General features: G+C 47.4%; 1 protein-coding gene across 1 annotated transcript in view; it reads left to right on the top strand.

The window, feature by feature from the left end:
- LOC143278032 (uncharacterized) overlaps nt 1-17,457 on the top strand; it is a 106,104-nt gene that overhangs the window by 51,049 nt on the left and 37,598 nt on the right. Inside the window, exons 12-13 of the mRNA XM_076583044.1 lie at nt 1,268-1,474; nt 2,382-17,420. Coding sequence (XP_076439159.1) covers nt 1,268-1,474; nt 2,382-17,420 — 15,246 coding nt within the window. The remainder of the gene's footprint in view (nt 1-1,267; nt 1,475-2,381; nt 17,421-17,457) is intronic.

Genomic DNA, 17,457 nt, shown 5'->3' with positions numbered 1-17,457 from the left:
CATCATTGAAGCAGTGGATGTCGTTGGGGCTAATTTATTTCTCGTGAGGACAGACAGTTAGTTGTGATTTCTTTGTCAGCGGAGAGGTGGCGGCCATTGTCTATGGCTGGTGAACAGTGACCGGAAATGAAATCCTTGGCTGATACGAATGACAGGAAGTTGTAGAATCCAACAAAAATATGAACCAGTCATTGGTGTTGGGGTTGTCTGTGTTAACTGTTCGGTTGAGGTGAAGATATAATCATATCATTATGAGTACGCGCGTGCGCACTTATACACATTGTGCGCGCGCGTCCGTACGTGCGTAATAAAAACTCTGCAGTTGTCCGCTGATGAAATAAAAATCTATTTCTTAAAACTTTTCTTCAAAATTTCGAATGCACACACATCATCTGTGTATCGGTAGCCTATACTAAACAGTGATGGCATGGTTTTGATGGCGATGAGCAAAGCGTAGTCTTTTTCTTTCTTTATTTATTTAATAACCTTAAATGTTTAAATTTTTTTGTCGTTATGTCCTCCACAATATATTTTCCTCATTTTCATGACCATCTTTACCATCACCACCACCATCGTCATTATCATCAACACCACCACCATCATCATTAGCACCATCAACATCGTTTTCACCAGTATCAGTATCTCAAGGAGGCGTCACTGCGTTCGGACAAACCCATATACGCTACACATCTGCCAAGCAGATGCCTGACCAGCAGCGTAACCCAACAATAAAATAACAAACAAAACAAAAAATAAATAAAAATAAAATAAAAAGAAATAAGTAAATAAATCTTCACCATCATTACCATCACCACGATTATCCTCATCATGACCTATCCATCCTATCACACGATTCCAGACGTTCCAAGCCAGCGCGCCTGAAGTTGACCAATCGGCTATCGCAGCGTCAGTGATACTGTTGCCTTTTTTCAATGGATTGTGGAAGCTATCATTATGAATAATGTGCAATATAACAGTGTGGGGTTCATCAGTTTCTTATTATTCTCATTGTTTTTGTTTGTCTTCTTGTGCTTGCTGTGCTTGTTGTTCTTCTCCCTCTTCTTGTTCTTATTGTTGATGATGTTTATATATAGTGATTAAAAAAACAATAAATAATAATTATTATTATGACTATCATTATTGTTGTTTTGTTGTTGTTATCATTACTATCATTATTGTTGTTGTTATCATCATTATCAACATGACGTCATATCTACGTCATGTTGCTGTTGTTGTTTTCACCATCATGGTGATGACTGTGTAACAGAAACGAGGGGGCGGTACTCCTTCGTCGCGCAGTTCCTCCCAGGACAGCTATGACGTCTTCAACCGCTGGCCCCCCACCGACATCCGCTCCCCTATCCAGGTGCCCTCTGAGGATGAAGAATGGGCCACTGAGTATCCATGGGCCTGGGCCTACAACCAGAATGAAGACCATTGGTCGGCGCTCAAGACAGAACGGGAATACTTTGAGGTCAGAGTATACTTTGTTGTTGTTTGTTTTTTGGTGAAATGCGACACTGGTGGTGAAAGGGTTAACAATGATCATTCAGATTACGCTCAGGAGAGAACGGGAATGCTTTGAGGTCAGGGTTCACTTTGTTGTTATGTTTTGTTTCGTTGTTGTTGTTGGTTTGGTTTTTGATGAAATGCGACATTCGTGGTGAAAGGGTTAATAATGATCATTCAGATCATCCCTCCCCCCTCCCTCAGTCACTAGTTTCATCCCTCTCCCCTCCCTCAATCACTAGTCTCATCCCTCTCCCCTCCCTCAATCACTAGTTTCATCCCTCTCCCCTCCCTCAGTCACTAGTTTCATCCCTCTCCCCCTCCTCAATCACTAGTTTCATCCCTCTCCCCTCCCTCAGTCACTAGTTTCATCCCTCTCCCCCTCCCTCAATCACTAGTTTCATCCCTCTCCCCCTCCCTCAATCACTAGTTTCACCCCTCTCCCACACTCAGTCACTAGTTTCATCCCTCTCCCCCTCCCTCAATCACTAGTTTCATCCCTCCCCCCTCCCTCAGTCAATCACTAGTTTACTCCCTCTCCCCTCCCTCAGTCACTAGTTTCATCCCTCTCCCCCTCCCTCAATCACTAGTTTCACCCCTCTCCCACACTCAGTCACTAGTTTCATCCCTCTCCCCCTCCCTCAATCACTAGTTTCATCCCTCCCCCCTCCCTCAGTCAATCACTAGTTTACTCCCTCAGTCACTAGTTTCATCCCTCTCCCCCTCCCTCAATTACTCACTAGTTCACTCCCTCACCCCCACCCCCCTTCACTCAAATCCTCCATCCCTCACCCACCCACTTATTCACTCACACATCAATCAGTCAACCAGTGGTGAACAACTGACTCCACAGTGTGCTATTCTCTGTGCAGATCTTACACCAGTCATCCCAAGAATCGAACTCAGAATCTGAAGACCTGGAGAACCGAGCAGCCACTGCAGCCTACAAACGCAAGCGCCATCATGGCTCCAGACGCGCACGATCCGGAAGCCAGACCAGCGACGATTTCGACCTTACGAACTGGGAGAGCTGCCCAGGGGAGGAAAGCCTAGCTGAAGTGGCACGCCGAGAGAGAGAAGACTTAGAAAAACTCTGGCAGAGCTGGGAAATGGGGGACGAGTCCTCGGTGGACCCTCTGCAGCCAGAGGACAACGAGAAGGGTTCCACGGACCTGAGCGGGGACGGACTCTCGTGTCTAGGACAGGGTGAAGGAAGCGTGCCGGTTTCCGCCGCCCAGGCAGAGACTCCCCATACGTCACTCCCTGTGGGGGGTGTCCACCCCCTTCACTCATCCGGAGTCCAGTCAGGTGTGGACTCGTCAGTGGATTTCCCGTTCATGTCCAGCACAGACTCACCTGTCGACCCGACAGTGCTACGTTCTGTGACCGATTCGTCAGGTGTGTCATCAGTTTCTCAGAATGCTGGCCGGAAGGAAGAGACCTCAGCGGGCAGCCACATCACATGGACACCTTCCCAAACTACCGAATCCTTTACTGGACAGTCCCGTTGTTTCGATGAGCGGCATGAGCAGGGTACCTCTGTTGATTTCGAACATCGAGCAGTTCCTTCCGTTGACCATCCACGAGATTTGGACTCACGTGACAGGACGCAAGACACGTCTGAATGGTCACCGTCTTCCTCTCTCTTTTTTGTTCCTATAGACACGGCAACAGGAGAATACCAAGCTTTCCAGTCACCCATGGAGAGCAAAGAAGAATTTCCCCTCAGTGGTGAACCTCTTGCGCCACTGGTGATTCATGAGGAATCTGATCTTCCAGATCATGAAACTGGCTTGAAGGAAACAAAACCCTCAACTATGATGTCTCCTTTTCCTTCTCAGCCAGGCGTAGACATTCATTCTGCTTCTGACATCCCACATCCATTTACATCAATCCATCCATCACACTCATCGCGTTTACCTGCTGAAAGGACAGTTTCTGAAGACACTGTGACTATGGATCAAGACGTCAGTGAACTAATGCTTGAAAACGTTGCTGACGAGGGGGCCCTGACACGGGGACATTGGGGTCCTGGGGAAGACAAACTACCAGAAGAGCGTGTTCCTGACAGGGACAGCCAGGGTGGTGACGTGGGCCAGACTCTGGACAACCAGCCACCGCTTTGTGAACAAGTGCTGGTCACGACCACCCTGGAGTCTGCTGACGTGGTTGATAACGCCACGCCCATCATTCTGCAGCCAGACCCCACCTCACAACAACCCCCTCACCTCCACTTTCCACACAGCTCCCTGTCAAGCTGTGAGGACACTGATCACGTGACCACATCAACCCTTGATGATACAAGCATGTTGATGTCTGTATCTGATGTAGAATTTGACTTCACAGATCCACGAAGTACTTCTGACATTGATCCCAGGAGTGTCTCCGACATGATGACGTCATCGACTGCCGAGCTTTCTTCAGGAACAATGTCTCCTACAGGGGAATTTGTTGTTGAAGACCTTCCGGATGAAAGCAGTGACGTCACCTCGTCTTGCCAGATCTCACTTCCAAGTATGGACATTCCCCCCTCCCAGCCAAACCTGCTCCAAGCCTTGAGGTTTGCAGAAGTGGAGGACGCTCGTGCTGAGGATCTTTCTGCATCTTTAGCAGAGCCCCTGGACACTCCGAAATGGGAATCTGATTTCCCGTTGTTCACCACTCAGCAGACAGTTCCCGACACATTCGGCATGCTGGCCGATGTCACTTCCGGCCAAACTGGGACCACTGAGAACCACGACATATCAAAACAGGAAACAACCACACTCGACCAACTCTCCAGACCCTCACACAGCTTGGCAGCTGAGGATGAGACTTTGCCAGCCAAAGACTTTCCCGCTTCGAAACTGGACGAAGGTTTACGCAAACAAGATTCGCATCTACCTCCAGGTGATGCAGAACAGCGTCAACTGGAATCTGCAAAACGATCCACAGAACAGAAATCCACAACTGAAGTAACGTCTGAATCACATTCTGCTGACGAAGGAGTGTTCAGACAGGAATCTGATTTTGAGAGAATGATCAGACTGCATCAAGACATGGAAAGTACCAGTCAAGTGGAATCAAGAATGAACAGGACAATGATAACAGATTTTGATGCTGACAGATTAACTGAAACCGAGTTTTGTGCAGATAACATTCCCGAACCTGCTTTTGAAGATATCCTTGGATCGAGTGTTGATGAAACACCTGTATTAGAAATTCAAACAGACAGCAGCATGCGATGGCCGTCTTATGGTGGTCACAGTGTGACGTCTCCAGCTGACAGAACCAAGGGACAGGACACTGATGGTGATGACATCACTCAGGTCATTGCTGATGACGTCACAGAATCCAGCGTTGATGCCATGGAATCTGCTGCTCATTTCGTCATCGAATCTGGTGTTGATGGCGTCACAGAATCTGGTGTTGATGTGGTCACTGTTACAGATGACTCTACCGAATCTGCTGTTGACATTACTGAATCTGCTGTTGATGACATCGCTGAATCTGCTGTTGATGACTTCACTGAATCTCTTACTTTTGTTGACATATTTGAATCAGATGTTGACAACATCATTGAATCTGGTGTTGATAAAATCACCGGATCAGGTGTGGATGTCACAGAATCCAATCTTGATGATGTCATGGAATCCAAGGTTCCCAGGGCCATTGAATCTTGTGTTGATGGTGTCACAGAAACTAGCACTGACGTCAGCACCGTACTGGGTGAAGACAGCTCCTCAGAACTGCCATCCAGTGCAGACAGATTCAGTGAACTAGAGTCCAGCATTGACGAAACATCCCTGCAGTATTCTGAAGTGGACAGATCAACAGAACTGGGCTCTGATGTGGATATGTTGTCTGCTGCATCATCCTTTCAAACCGTCCTACTGTCTGGTGAACCATACACAAGTCACCGACGTACATCAGGTGCACACGACGAGGTGGCAGATCAGGGCATGTTAACTGAAGGAACTGCTCCATCAGCAGAACAGGCAGCACAATCTGTTACAGAATCAGAGCAAACTGAACAACTCTTCACCGCACTTGACCAGTTTGAAGAGAATGCTGCAGTCTTAGAGCAGCTGGAAGCAGTCCCAACTGAACCTGTATCCACCGAAGAGGGTATCCTTCTTGAGGAAGATGACGATGAATTTGTCTTAGTTCCAGCAGAATATTCTGACTGGCTTTCTGCGGAAAGAATGCAGATGGTAGAGATCATAGCTGTTTCAGAAGACGATGGAGGGATGATGCTAGACCCTGAACGCCAATGGGACATTCTAACAGATTTCAGTCATGAAACAGGCGCTGAAGGCACTGAACCAAAGTCTAATTATCAACAAACTGGGGAACAGCAATTGCATCCTGAGTGTGATCGTTTATACAGACCAGACAGTCCTGAATCTTTGGCAGAGTGCACTGAGCATAACGTCACAGACCTTGATGATGTCACAGCACAGGTCAGTCAGGATGTTGTAGTCTTCAGTGAAGGTTTCAGTGAAGATGCTGATGTAGAACTGGGCCAGGACTTGGTAAGGTCAGAAGACGACGTCACTGAATTTGTCAGATCTGACAGTCCTGATCCTGAACTGCAATACCTGTTCCAAGAAATCCATGTTCCTGAGGAAGATTGGATCAGAGAAAGTCCTTTGACTTTGGTTCCACCACCTGAGGAAATGCAGCAGCATGGAACAGAAGAGGGAAAAGATCACAGCCTAAAGACAGAGTATCAAGAGGTCACTGATGACATCTCTGAGCCATACGAGCCAAAGGAAATCCACATTGATGCTGCATTAACAGAATCTGTGCCGTTCACAATCCCACAGGATTACCAAGACAGAGAAGAACCACAAATGGCGGAAGAGTCTGCCCCAGACACTTATCAACCCCAAGAAATCCAGATGCCTGAAAGTGATTGGACAGAATCACGACCTCTGACCTTGTCTGCACCAAGCGAGGCAAGTCCACACACACCTGAAGTGACAGATGGAACAAAAGATGAAGGTGAACGCATGGACACTGCAACAGACACTGCACAAGAAGAGGTGATCCAAGAAACATACAGAGCTCAGGAAATCGAGATTCCAGACTATAACTGGGGCACTGATACTCCTTCCACCACTTCCACATCTAAAGTAGAAATGCAGGAATATGGCGTTTCTGGAACAGCAGTAAGAACTGAAGAGGAAGAAGCAGACTTCAGAAAGGAGGTGTCATTGGACACACAGGAAAGAGACACCATCACTGAGACCTATGAACCTGAAGAAATCCACATCCCTGATAGTGAGTGGGGTCAGGCTGTTCCTTTGACAGCACCCATTCCTGAAGAGGAAACCCAAGGTGAACACATGGCAACAACAAAATATGCTGAAGGAGAAGAAGAAGAGCTGATCCCAGAAACTTATGAACCCCAGCAAATCCAGATTCCAGACACTGACTGGAAACGTGATGCTCCTTTCACCACTGGTCTGACTTGGCCTGAAGAATATCCTGTTCCTTTTTCTGAAACGGAGATGCATGACCGTGCCTGGACAGAAGACGTTATTCACAGACCTGACAGTCCAGACTCTGTGACGGAGCAACAAGAGATGACTGGCTTGTCTGATGTCACTGCAGACGTTGCCCAGGAGATGCCACCCTTTGAAGAAGACTTCAGTGAAGAGGCAGAAGTGGACATTGGTGAGGATTTGACACGACCACAAGTGGAAGATGTTTCCACGTCCAGACCTGACAGCCCTGACGCTGAACTCACCTCAGAATGTATATCTTCATTTCCAAAATTCCAGGAAATGCTGTCCACCACGGATGATTTGGGGCAGGATCTTCTGGTCAGACCTGACAGTCCTGAATCTGTGGCAGAGTACACTGAGCATGACGACACAGACCTTGATGATGTCACAGCACAGGTCAGTCAGGATGTTGTAGTCTTCAGTGAAGATTTCAGTGAAGATGCTGATGTAGAACTAGGCCAGGACTTGGTAAGGTCAGAAGACGACGCCATCGACATTGTCAGATCTGACAGTCCTGATCCTGAACTGCAATACCTGTTCCAAGAAATCCATGTTCCTGAGGAAGATTGGATCAGAGAAAGTCCTTTGACTTTGGTTCCACCACCTGAGGAAATGCAGCAGTATGGAACAGAAGAGGGAAAAGATCACGACCTGAACACCGAGTATCAAGAGGTCACTGATGACATCTCTGAGCCATACGAGCCAAAGGAAATCCACATTGATGCTGCGTTAACAGAATCTGTGCCATTCACAATTCCAGAGACACAGGAGCATGGAGACAGAAAGCAACCTGAAATAGCTGAAGAGCCTTTCCCAGAGAATTATGAACCAAAGGAAATCCAAATTCCTGAACACGATTGGAAAGAATCACAACCTTTCACCTTGTCTGTACAAAGCGAGGCAAGTCCGGAATATGGCGTTTCTGGAACAGCAGTAAGAACTGATGAGGAAGAAGCAGACTTCAGAAAGGAGGTGTCATTGGACACACAGGAAAGAGACACCATCCCTGAGACCTATGAACCTGAAGAAATCCACATCCCTGACAGTGAGTGGGGTCAGGCTGTTCCTTTGACAGCACCCATTCCTGAAGAGGAAACCCAAGGTGAACACATTGCAACAACAAAATATGCTGAAGGAAAAGAAGAAGAGCTGATCCCAGAAACTTATGAAACCCAGCAAATCCAGATTCCAGACACTGACTGGGAACGTGATGCTCCTTTCACCACTGGTCTGACTTGGCCTGAAGAATATCCTGTTCCTTTTTCTGAAAGGGAGATACATGACCGTGCCTGGACAGAAGACGTCATTCACAGACCTGACAGTCCAGACTCTGTGACGGAGCAACAAGAGATGACTGGCTTGTCTGATGTCACTGCAGACGTTGCCCAGGAGATGCCACCCTTTGAAGAAGACTTCAGTGAAGAGGCAGAAGTGGACTTTGGTGAGGATTTGACACGACCACAAGTGGAAGATGTTTCCACATCCAGACCTGACAGCCCTGACGCTGAACTCACCTCAGAATGTATATCTTCATTTCCAAAATTCCAGGAAATGCTGTCCACCATGGATGATTTGGGGCAGGATCTTCTCGTCAGACCTGACAGTCCAGAATCTGTGGCAGAGTACACTGAGCATGACGTCACAGGCCTAGATGATGTCACAGCACAGGTCAGTCAGGATCTTGTAGTCTTCAGTGAAGATTTCAGTGAAGATGCTGATGTAGAACTGGGCCAGGACTTGTTAATGTCAGAAGACGACGCCATCGACATTGTCAGATCTGACAGTCCTGATCCTGAACTGCAATACCTGTTCCAAGAAATCCATGTTCCTGAGGAAGATTGGATCAAAGAAAGTCCTTTGACTTTGGTTCCACCACCTGAGGAAATGCAGCAGTATGGAACAGAAGAGGGAAAAGATCACGACCTGAAGACAGCGTATCAAGAGGTCACTGATGACATCTCTGAGCCATACGAGCCAAAGGAAATCCACATTGATGCGGCATTAACAGAATCTGTGCCGTTCACAATCCCACAGGATTTCCAAGACAGAGAAGAACCACAAATGGCAGAAGATTCTGTCCCAGACACTTATCAACCCCAAGAAATCCAGATACCTGAAAGTGATTGGACAGAATCACAACCTCTGACCTTGTCTGCACCAAGCGAGGCAAGTCCACACGCACCTGAAGTGACAGATGGAACAAAAGATGAAGGTGAACGCATGGACACTGCAACAGACACTGCACAAGAAGAGGTGACCCAAGAAACGTACACAGCTCAGGAAATCGAGATTCCAGACTATAAGTGGGACACTGATACTCTTTCCTCCACTTCCACATCCAAAGTAGAAATGCAGGAATATGGCGTTTCTGGAACAGCAGTAAGAACTGAAGAGGAAGAAGCAGACTTCAGAAAGGAGGTGTCATTGGACACACAGGAAAGAGACACCATCCCTGAGACCTATGAACCTGAAGAAATCCACATCCCTGACAGTGAGTGGGGTCAGGCTGTTCCTTTGACAGCACCCATTCCTGAAGAGGAAACCCAAGGTGAACACATGGCAACAACAAAATATGCTGAAGAAGAAGAAGAGGAGCTGATCCCAGAAACTTATGAACCCCAGCAAATCCAGATTCCAGACACTGACTGGGAACGTGATGCTCCTTTCACCACTGGTCTGACTTGGCCTGAAGAATATCCGGTTCCATTTTCTGAATCGGTGCCATTCACAGTTCCACAGACACAGGAGCTAGGAGACAGACAGCAATCTGAAATAATCAAAGACACTTTCCGAGAGAATTATGAACCTCAGGAAATCCAAATTCCTGAACAAGACTGGACAGAAGCACCACCTCTGACAGTGTGTACATCAGCAGAACCGCACCTTGAGACAACAGCAGTGACTGATGGAACAGAACGTCCAGAAACCTCTATTTTCTACGAATCACAGGAAATACTGGTTCCGTCTTCAGACTGGTCTGAGGCAGTACAATTGACATCTGCTGAAATGCAAGAGGAAGAAAAAATCGAAGAAGAGAGAGCAACTATAATTTTACCATCCAGAAAGAGTAGAGAGGAAATACCAGTTGGCTTTTTTCAAGATGTGCGATCTGAGGGTACAAGTTTGCCTGAAGACTATTCTGTGCCGTTTTCTGACAAAGAGATACAGGACAGTGATTGGTCCAACAGAGCTCCATTTAGTGTTCCTGTGACTGAACTACGTAAGCAGATTTCAGTGGGCATGGAGGAAGGAGACCTTATTCCAGACACCTACCAACCTGAGGAAATCCGCGTCCCTGACAGTGACTGGGGACAGGCTGTTCCCCTGACAGCCTCCGCTCCTGAAGAAGAAACCCCAGATGAACACATGGCAACACCAACAGTTGCTGAAGAGAAGCTGATCCTAGAAACCTACGAAGCTCAGGAAATTGAGATTCCAGACTCTGACTGGGAACGTGATGCTCCTTTCACCACTGGTCTGACTTGGCCTGAAGAATATCCTGTTCCTTTTTCTGAAAGGGAGATACATGACCGTGCCTGGACAGAAGACGTCATTCACAGACCTGACAGTCCAGACTCTGTGACGGAGCAACAAGAGATGACTGGCTTGTCTGATGTCACTGCAGACGTTGCCCAGGAGATGCCACCCTTTGAAGAAGACTTCAGTGAAGAGGCAGAAGTGGACTTTGGTGAGGATTTGACACGACCACAAGTGGAAGATGTTTCCACGTCCAGACCTGACAGCCCTGACGCTGAACTCATCTCAGAACCAGTATCCCCCATTTCAGAACACAGGGAAATGCTGACTGTTGCTCACCAAACAGCAAAAACAGACCAAAAAGCATACAGCCCTGAGAATTATGGAGACTTCGGTAAATCATTTCATATGACAGAGGAAGGGAGAAGAACTGGTCTGGATGATAATAGATTAGAGTGTCTTGAAGGTGTCAAAGCAGAACGTGCACCAGAACAACACACACTTCTGTTCAGCCAGACAGACTGGAGCACTTCGCAGACTGGACCAGGCCCTCTGTCCCCAGTTGCCATGGAGAGAGGTGGAAGAGGTCCAGGTCATGTAGAAACAGGTACAGCTGTGAGCATAGACGTCATGAACCGTGTCATGACCAACGTCTTTGTTCAGCAGAGTGTTCTGCAGACCGAATTCCTCATGAGGTACATCAACGTTTCGGACAGCATCACTGTTGATCTCAGGACTAGGACAATCTATCAGATAGTGGTGGAAGGGGAAGAGATTTATTATGCACTCTCAGTCGATTGGATTGAGAGAATATTTGTTCCTGCACCAACTCCGAGCATAGATATTTCACAATGCAGTTACCCAGGGAATTCTGACCATATGAAGGTCTTCCCTGGGGAAGACCTCTATTATGCTATGTCCACAGAGGACATTCGTTGGATCGTGGACACCAGAAGCGATCAGACTGACGTTGACACTCTGTCCCCTGAGATGTCAGTGACAGAAGCTGATACCGCTCAGCTGACCCAGCCTGGGACGATTCAAGTTTCAGGAGAGGAAACCTCTGCACGTGAAACAGCAGCCATCACTGCACATCCTGTGTTTGGTAGTGTTCATGTTCAGCAAGTCATTCCCTCAGCAGCTTCTTTATCACCCTTGGATGAAGCAGTGGAAGAAAAAAAAACGCCGATAGTCGACAGAAGTGACGATGTTAAGGAGACTGATTCTACAACAGAAACACGGTCCAGAGAGACAGACCTCATGACAGATATCGTGTCTCTATCACAGCAGTTAGGAGATCAAAGTGAGGCTGATCCCAACATACCTGCAAGCACAGAACATCGTACGTCCACTGAGGAGGAACTGGAGAAGGTTTTGGAGAGTGTTCAGCAAACAAGTGCCTCAGCTGAAAACTTGACACAGAGGACAGTCGAGATTTCTTCACCAGACAAATATTTCGAAGCAGACCATGTTCTGCTTACCCCCACTTCACCAGAAGAAATCTACGCTACAGCCGAGGCCACGACAGAGAGTGACGTCATGCACAGACCTGACAGTCCTGAGTCCTTCCCCTTTGAGCTTGGTAGCATCACCAAAACAGGCCAACACCTCATTCACTTCGACAAACGACACACATTATCTGAACAAAGTCATCTGAATAATTCAGATGTACAAGATGAATCAGGTGACACTCCGTTGGCTTTGCCAACTGATGACACACACGGTGTCGAAAAGCTGAAGGAAGAAGCTCATGTGGTCACTGATATCCCCCACAGTGACCTGTTCGCCAGTGTGGAAAGCCACGGGGCAACGTCCCACACCAAGCCAAGGGGGGAGGAGTTCAGTGAGAGGAACAAGGTAGAGTTTGCTGAAGAAAGCAACAGAGCTGGAGAAAAAGTGACTGCTTCAGAAAAGGATGTTAGCCAAGAACTTCACACCCAAGATATCCAAACACAGGCACCAAAGAAAGAAAGTGAAGGATTAGTTCCACAACAGGAAAACGAAGCTGCCTCACATTTCATCATAAACCAGGGACAAGATGAAGACCTCCATGATACAAGTCATCACCTGGACACAGAACCATATCAGCCACAGAAAATCCAGATTGATACTACATTAATAGAATCTATGCCGTTCACAATCCAACAGGATTTCCAAGACAGAGAAGAACCAGAAATGGAGGAAGATTCTCTCCCAGACACTTATCAACCCAAAGAAATCCAGATACCTGAAAGTGATTGGACAGAATCACAACCTCTCACCTTGTCTGCACCAAGCGAGGCAAGTCCACACACACCTGAAGTGACAGATGGAGCAAAAGATGAAGGTGAACGCATGGACACTGCAACAGACACTGCACAAGAAGAGGTGATTCAAGAAACGTACACAGCTCAGGAAATCGAGATTCCAGACTATAACTGGGACACTGATACTCCTTCCACCACTTCCGCGTCTAAAGTAGAAATGCAGGAATATGGCGTTTCTGGAACAGCAGTAAGAACCCAAGAGGAAGAAGCAGACTTCAGGAAGGAGGTATCATTGGACACACAGGAAAGAGACACCATCCCTGAGACCTATGAACCTGAAGAAATCCACATCCCTGATAGTGAGTGGGGTCAGGCTGTTCCTTTGACAGCACCCATTCCTGAAGAGGAAACCCAAGGTGAACACATGGCAACAACAAAATATGCTGAAGGAGAAGAAGAGGAGCTGATCCCAGAAACTTATGAACCCCAGCAAATCCAGATTCCAGACACTGACTGGGAACGTGATGCTCCTTTCACCACTGGTCTGACTTGGCCTGAAGAATATCCTGTTCCTTTTTCTGAAAGGGAGATACATGACCGTGCCTGGACAGAAGACGTCATTCACAGACCTGACAGTCCAGACTCTGTGACGGAGCAACAAGAGATGACTGGCTTGTCTGATGTCACTGCAGACGTTGCCCAGGAGATGCCACCCTTTGAAGAAGACTTCAGTGAAGAGGCAGAAGTGGACTTTGGTGAGGATTTGACACGACCACAAGTGGAAGATGTTTCCACGTCCAGACCTGACAGCCCTGACGCTGAACTCACCTCAGAACGTATATCTTCATTTCCAAAATTCCAGGAAATGCTGTCCACCACGGATGATTTGGGGCACGATCTTCTGGTCAGACCTGACAGTCCAGAATCTGTGGCAGAGTACACTGAGCATGACGACACAGACCTTGATGATGTCACAGCACAGGTCAGTCAGGATGTTGTAGTCTTCAGTGAAGATTTCAGTGAAGATGCTGATGTAGAACTGGGCCAGGACTTGGTTAGGTCAGAAGAAGATGCCATCGACATTGTCAGATCTGACAGTCCTGATCCTGAACTGCAATACCTGTTCCAAGAAATCCATGTTCCTGAGGAAGATTGGATCAAAGAAAGTCCTTTGACTTTGGTTCCACCACCTGAGGAAATGCAGCAGCATGGAACAGAAGAGGGAAAAGATCACGACCTGAAGACAGAGTATCAAGAGGTCACTGATGACATCTCTGAGCCATACGAGCCAAAGGAAATCCACATTGATGCTGCATTAACAGAATCTGTGCCGTTCACAATCCCACAGGATTTCCAAGACAGAGAAGAACCACAAATGGCGGAAGATTCTGCCCCAGACACTTATCAACCCCAAGAAATCCAGATACCTGAAAGTGATTGGACAGAATCACAACCTCTGACCTTGTCTGCACCAAGCGAGGCAAGTCCACACACACCTGAAGTGACAGATGGAACAAAAGATGAAGGTGAACGCATGGACACTGCAACAGACACTGCACAAGAAGAGGTGATCCAAGAAACGTACACAGCTCAGGAAATCGAGATTCCAGACTATAACTGGGACACTGATACTCCTTCCACCACTTCCGCGTCTAAAGTAGAAATGCAGGAATATGGCGTTTCTGGAACAGCAGTAAGAACCCAAGAGGAAGAAGCAGACTTCAGGAAGGAGGTATCATTGGACACACAGGAAAGAGTCACCATCCCTGAGACCTATGAACCTGAAGAAATCCACATCCCTGATAGTGAGTGGGGTCAGGCTGTTCCTTTGACAGCACCCATTCCTGAAGAGGAAACCCAAGGTGAACACATGGCAACAACAAAATATGCTGAAGGAGAAGAAGAGGAGCTGATCCCAGAAACTTATGAACCCCAGCAAATCCAGATTCCAGACACTGACTGGGAACGTGATGCTCCTTTCACCACTGGTCTGACTTGGCCTGAAGAATATCCTGTTCCTTTTTCTGAAAGGGAGATACATGACCGTGCCTGGACAGAAGACGTCATTCACAGACCTGACAGTCCAGACTCTGTGACGGAGCAACAAGAGATGACTGGCTTGTCTGATGTCACTGCAGACGTTGCCCAGGAGATGCCACCCTTTGAAGAAGACTTCAGTGAAGAGGCAGAAGTGGACTTTGGTGAGGATTTGACACGACCACAAGTGGAAGATGTTTCCACGTCCAGACCTGACAGCCCTGACGCTGAACTCACCTCAGAACGTATATCTTCATTTCCAAAATTCCAGGAAATGCTGTCCACCACGGATGATTTGGGGCACGATCTTCTGGTCAGACCTGACAGTCCAGAATCTGTGGCAGAGTGCACTGAGCATGACGACACAGACCTTGATGATGTCACAGCACAGGTCAGTCAGGATGTTGTAGTCTTCAGTGAAGATTTCAGTGAAGATGCTGATGTAGAACTGGGCCAGGACTTGGTAAGGTCAGAAGAAGATGCCATCGACATTGTCAGATCTGACAGTCCTGATCCTGAACTGCAATACCTGTTCCAAGAAATCCATGTTCCTGAGGAAGATTGGATCAAAGAAAGTCCTTTGACTTTGGTTCCACCACCTGAGGAAATGCAGCAGCATGGAACAGAAGAGGGAAAAGATCACGGCCTAAAGACAGAGTATCAAGAGGTCACTGATGACATCTCTGAGCCATACGAGCCAAAAGAAATCCACATTGATGCTGCATTAACAGAATCTGTGCCGTTCACAATCCCACAGGATTTCCAAGACAGAGAGGAACCACAAATGGCGGAAGATTCTGCCCCAGACACTTATCAACCCCAAGAAATCCACATACCTGAAAGTGATTGGACAGAATCACAACCTCTGACCTTGTCTGCACCAAGCGAGGCAAGTCCACACACACCTGAAGTGACAGATGGAGCAAAAGATGAAGGTGAACGCATGGACACTGCAACAGACACTGCACAAGAAGAGGTGATCCAGGAAACGTACACAGCTCAGGAAATCGAGATTCCAGACTATAACTGGGACACTGATACTCCTTCCACCACTTCCGCGTCTAAAGTAGAAATGCAGGAATATGGCGTTTCTGGAACAGCAGTAAGAACCCAAGAGGAAGAAGCAGACTTGAAGAAGGAGGTATCATTGGACACACAGGAAAGAGACACCATCCCTGAGACCTATGAACCTGAAGAAATCCACATCCCTGACAGTGAGTGGGGTCAGGCTGTTCCTTTGACAGCACCCATTCCTGAAGAGGAAACCCAAGGTGAACACATGGCAACAACAAAATGTGCTGAAGGAGAAGAAGAGGAGCTGATCCCAGAAACTTATGAACCCCAGCAAATCCAGATTCCAGACACTGACTGGGAACGTGATGCTCCTTTCACCACTGGTCTGACTTGGCCTGAAGAATATCCTGTTCCTTTTTCTGAAAGGGAGATACATGACCGTGCCTGGACAGAAGACGTCATTCACAGACCTGACAGTCCAGACTCTGTGACGGAGCAACAAGAGATGACTGGCTTGTCTGATGTCACTGCAGACGTTGCCCAGGAGATGCCACCCTTTGAAGAAGACTTCAGTGAAGAGGCAGAAGTGGACTTTGGTGAGGATTTGACACGACCACAAGTGGAAGATGTTTCCACGTCCAGACCTGACAGCCCTGACGCTGAACTCACCTCAGAACGTATATCTTCATTTCCAAAATTCCAGGAAATGCTGTCCACCACGGATGATTTGGGGCACGATCTTCTGGTCAGACCTGACAGTCCGGAATCTGTGGCAGAGTACACTGAGCATGACGACACAGACCTTGATGATGTCACAGCACAGGTCAGTCAGGATGTTGTAGTCTTCAGTGAAGATTTCAGTGAAGATGCTGATGTAGAACTGGGCCAGGACTTGGTAAGGTCAGAAGAAGATGCCATCGACATTGTCAGATCTGACAGTCCTGATCCTGAACTGCAATACCTGTTCCAAGAAATCCATGTTCCTGAGGAAGATTGGATCAAAGAAAGTCCTTTGACTTTGGTTCCACCACCTGAGGAAATGCAGCAGCATGGAACAGAAGAGGGAAAAGATCACGGCCTAAAGACAGAGTATCAAGAGGTCACTGATGACATCTCTGAGCCATACGAGCCAAAAGAAATCCACATTGATGCTGCATTAACAGAATCTGTGCCGTTCACAATCCCACAGGATTTCCAAGACAGAGAGGAACCACAAATGGCGGAAGATTCTGCCCCAGACACTTATCAACCCCAAGAAATCCACATACCTGAAAGTGATTGGACAGAATCACAACCTCTGACCTTGTCTGCACCAAGCGAGGCAAGTCCACACACACCTGAAGTGACAGATGGAACAAAAGATGAAGGTGAACGCATGGACACTGCAACAGACACTGCACAAGAAGAGGTGATCCAAGAAACGTACACAGCTCAGGAAATCGAGATTCCAGACTATAACTGGGACACTGATACTCCTTCCACCACTTCCGCGTCTAAAGTAGAAATGCAGGAATATGGCGTTTCTGGAACAGCAGTAAGAACCCAAGAGGAAGAAGCAGACTTCAGAAGGAGGTATCATTGGACACACAGGAAAGAGACACCATCCCTGAGACCTATGAACCTGAAGAAATCCACATCCCTGATAGTGAGTGGGGTCAGGCTGTTCCTTTGACAGCACCCAT

Source organism: Babylonia areolata, chromosome 35, assembly GCF_041734735.1.
Source record: "Babylonia areolata isolate BAREFJ2019XMU chromosome 35, ASM4173473v1, whole genome shotgun sequence".
Taxonomy (NCBI): Eukaryota; Metazoa; Mollusca; class Gastropoda; order Neogastropoda; family Buccinidae; genus Babylonia; species Babylonia areolata.
The sequence above is the reverse complement of the archived record's forward strand: the minus strand, read 5'-3'. Positions and strand labels throughout refer to the sequence as shown.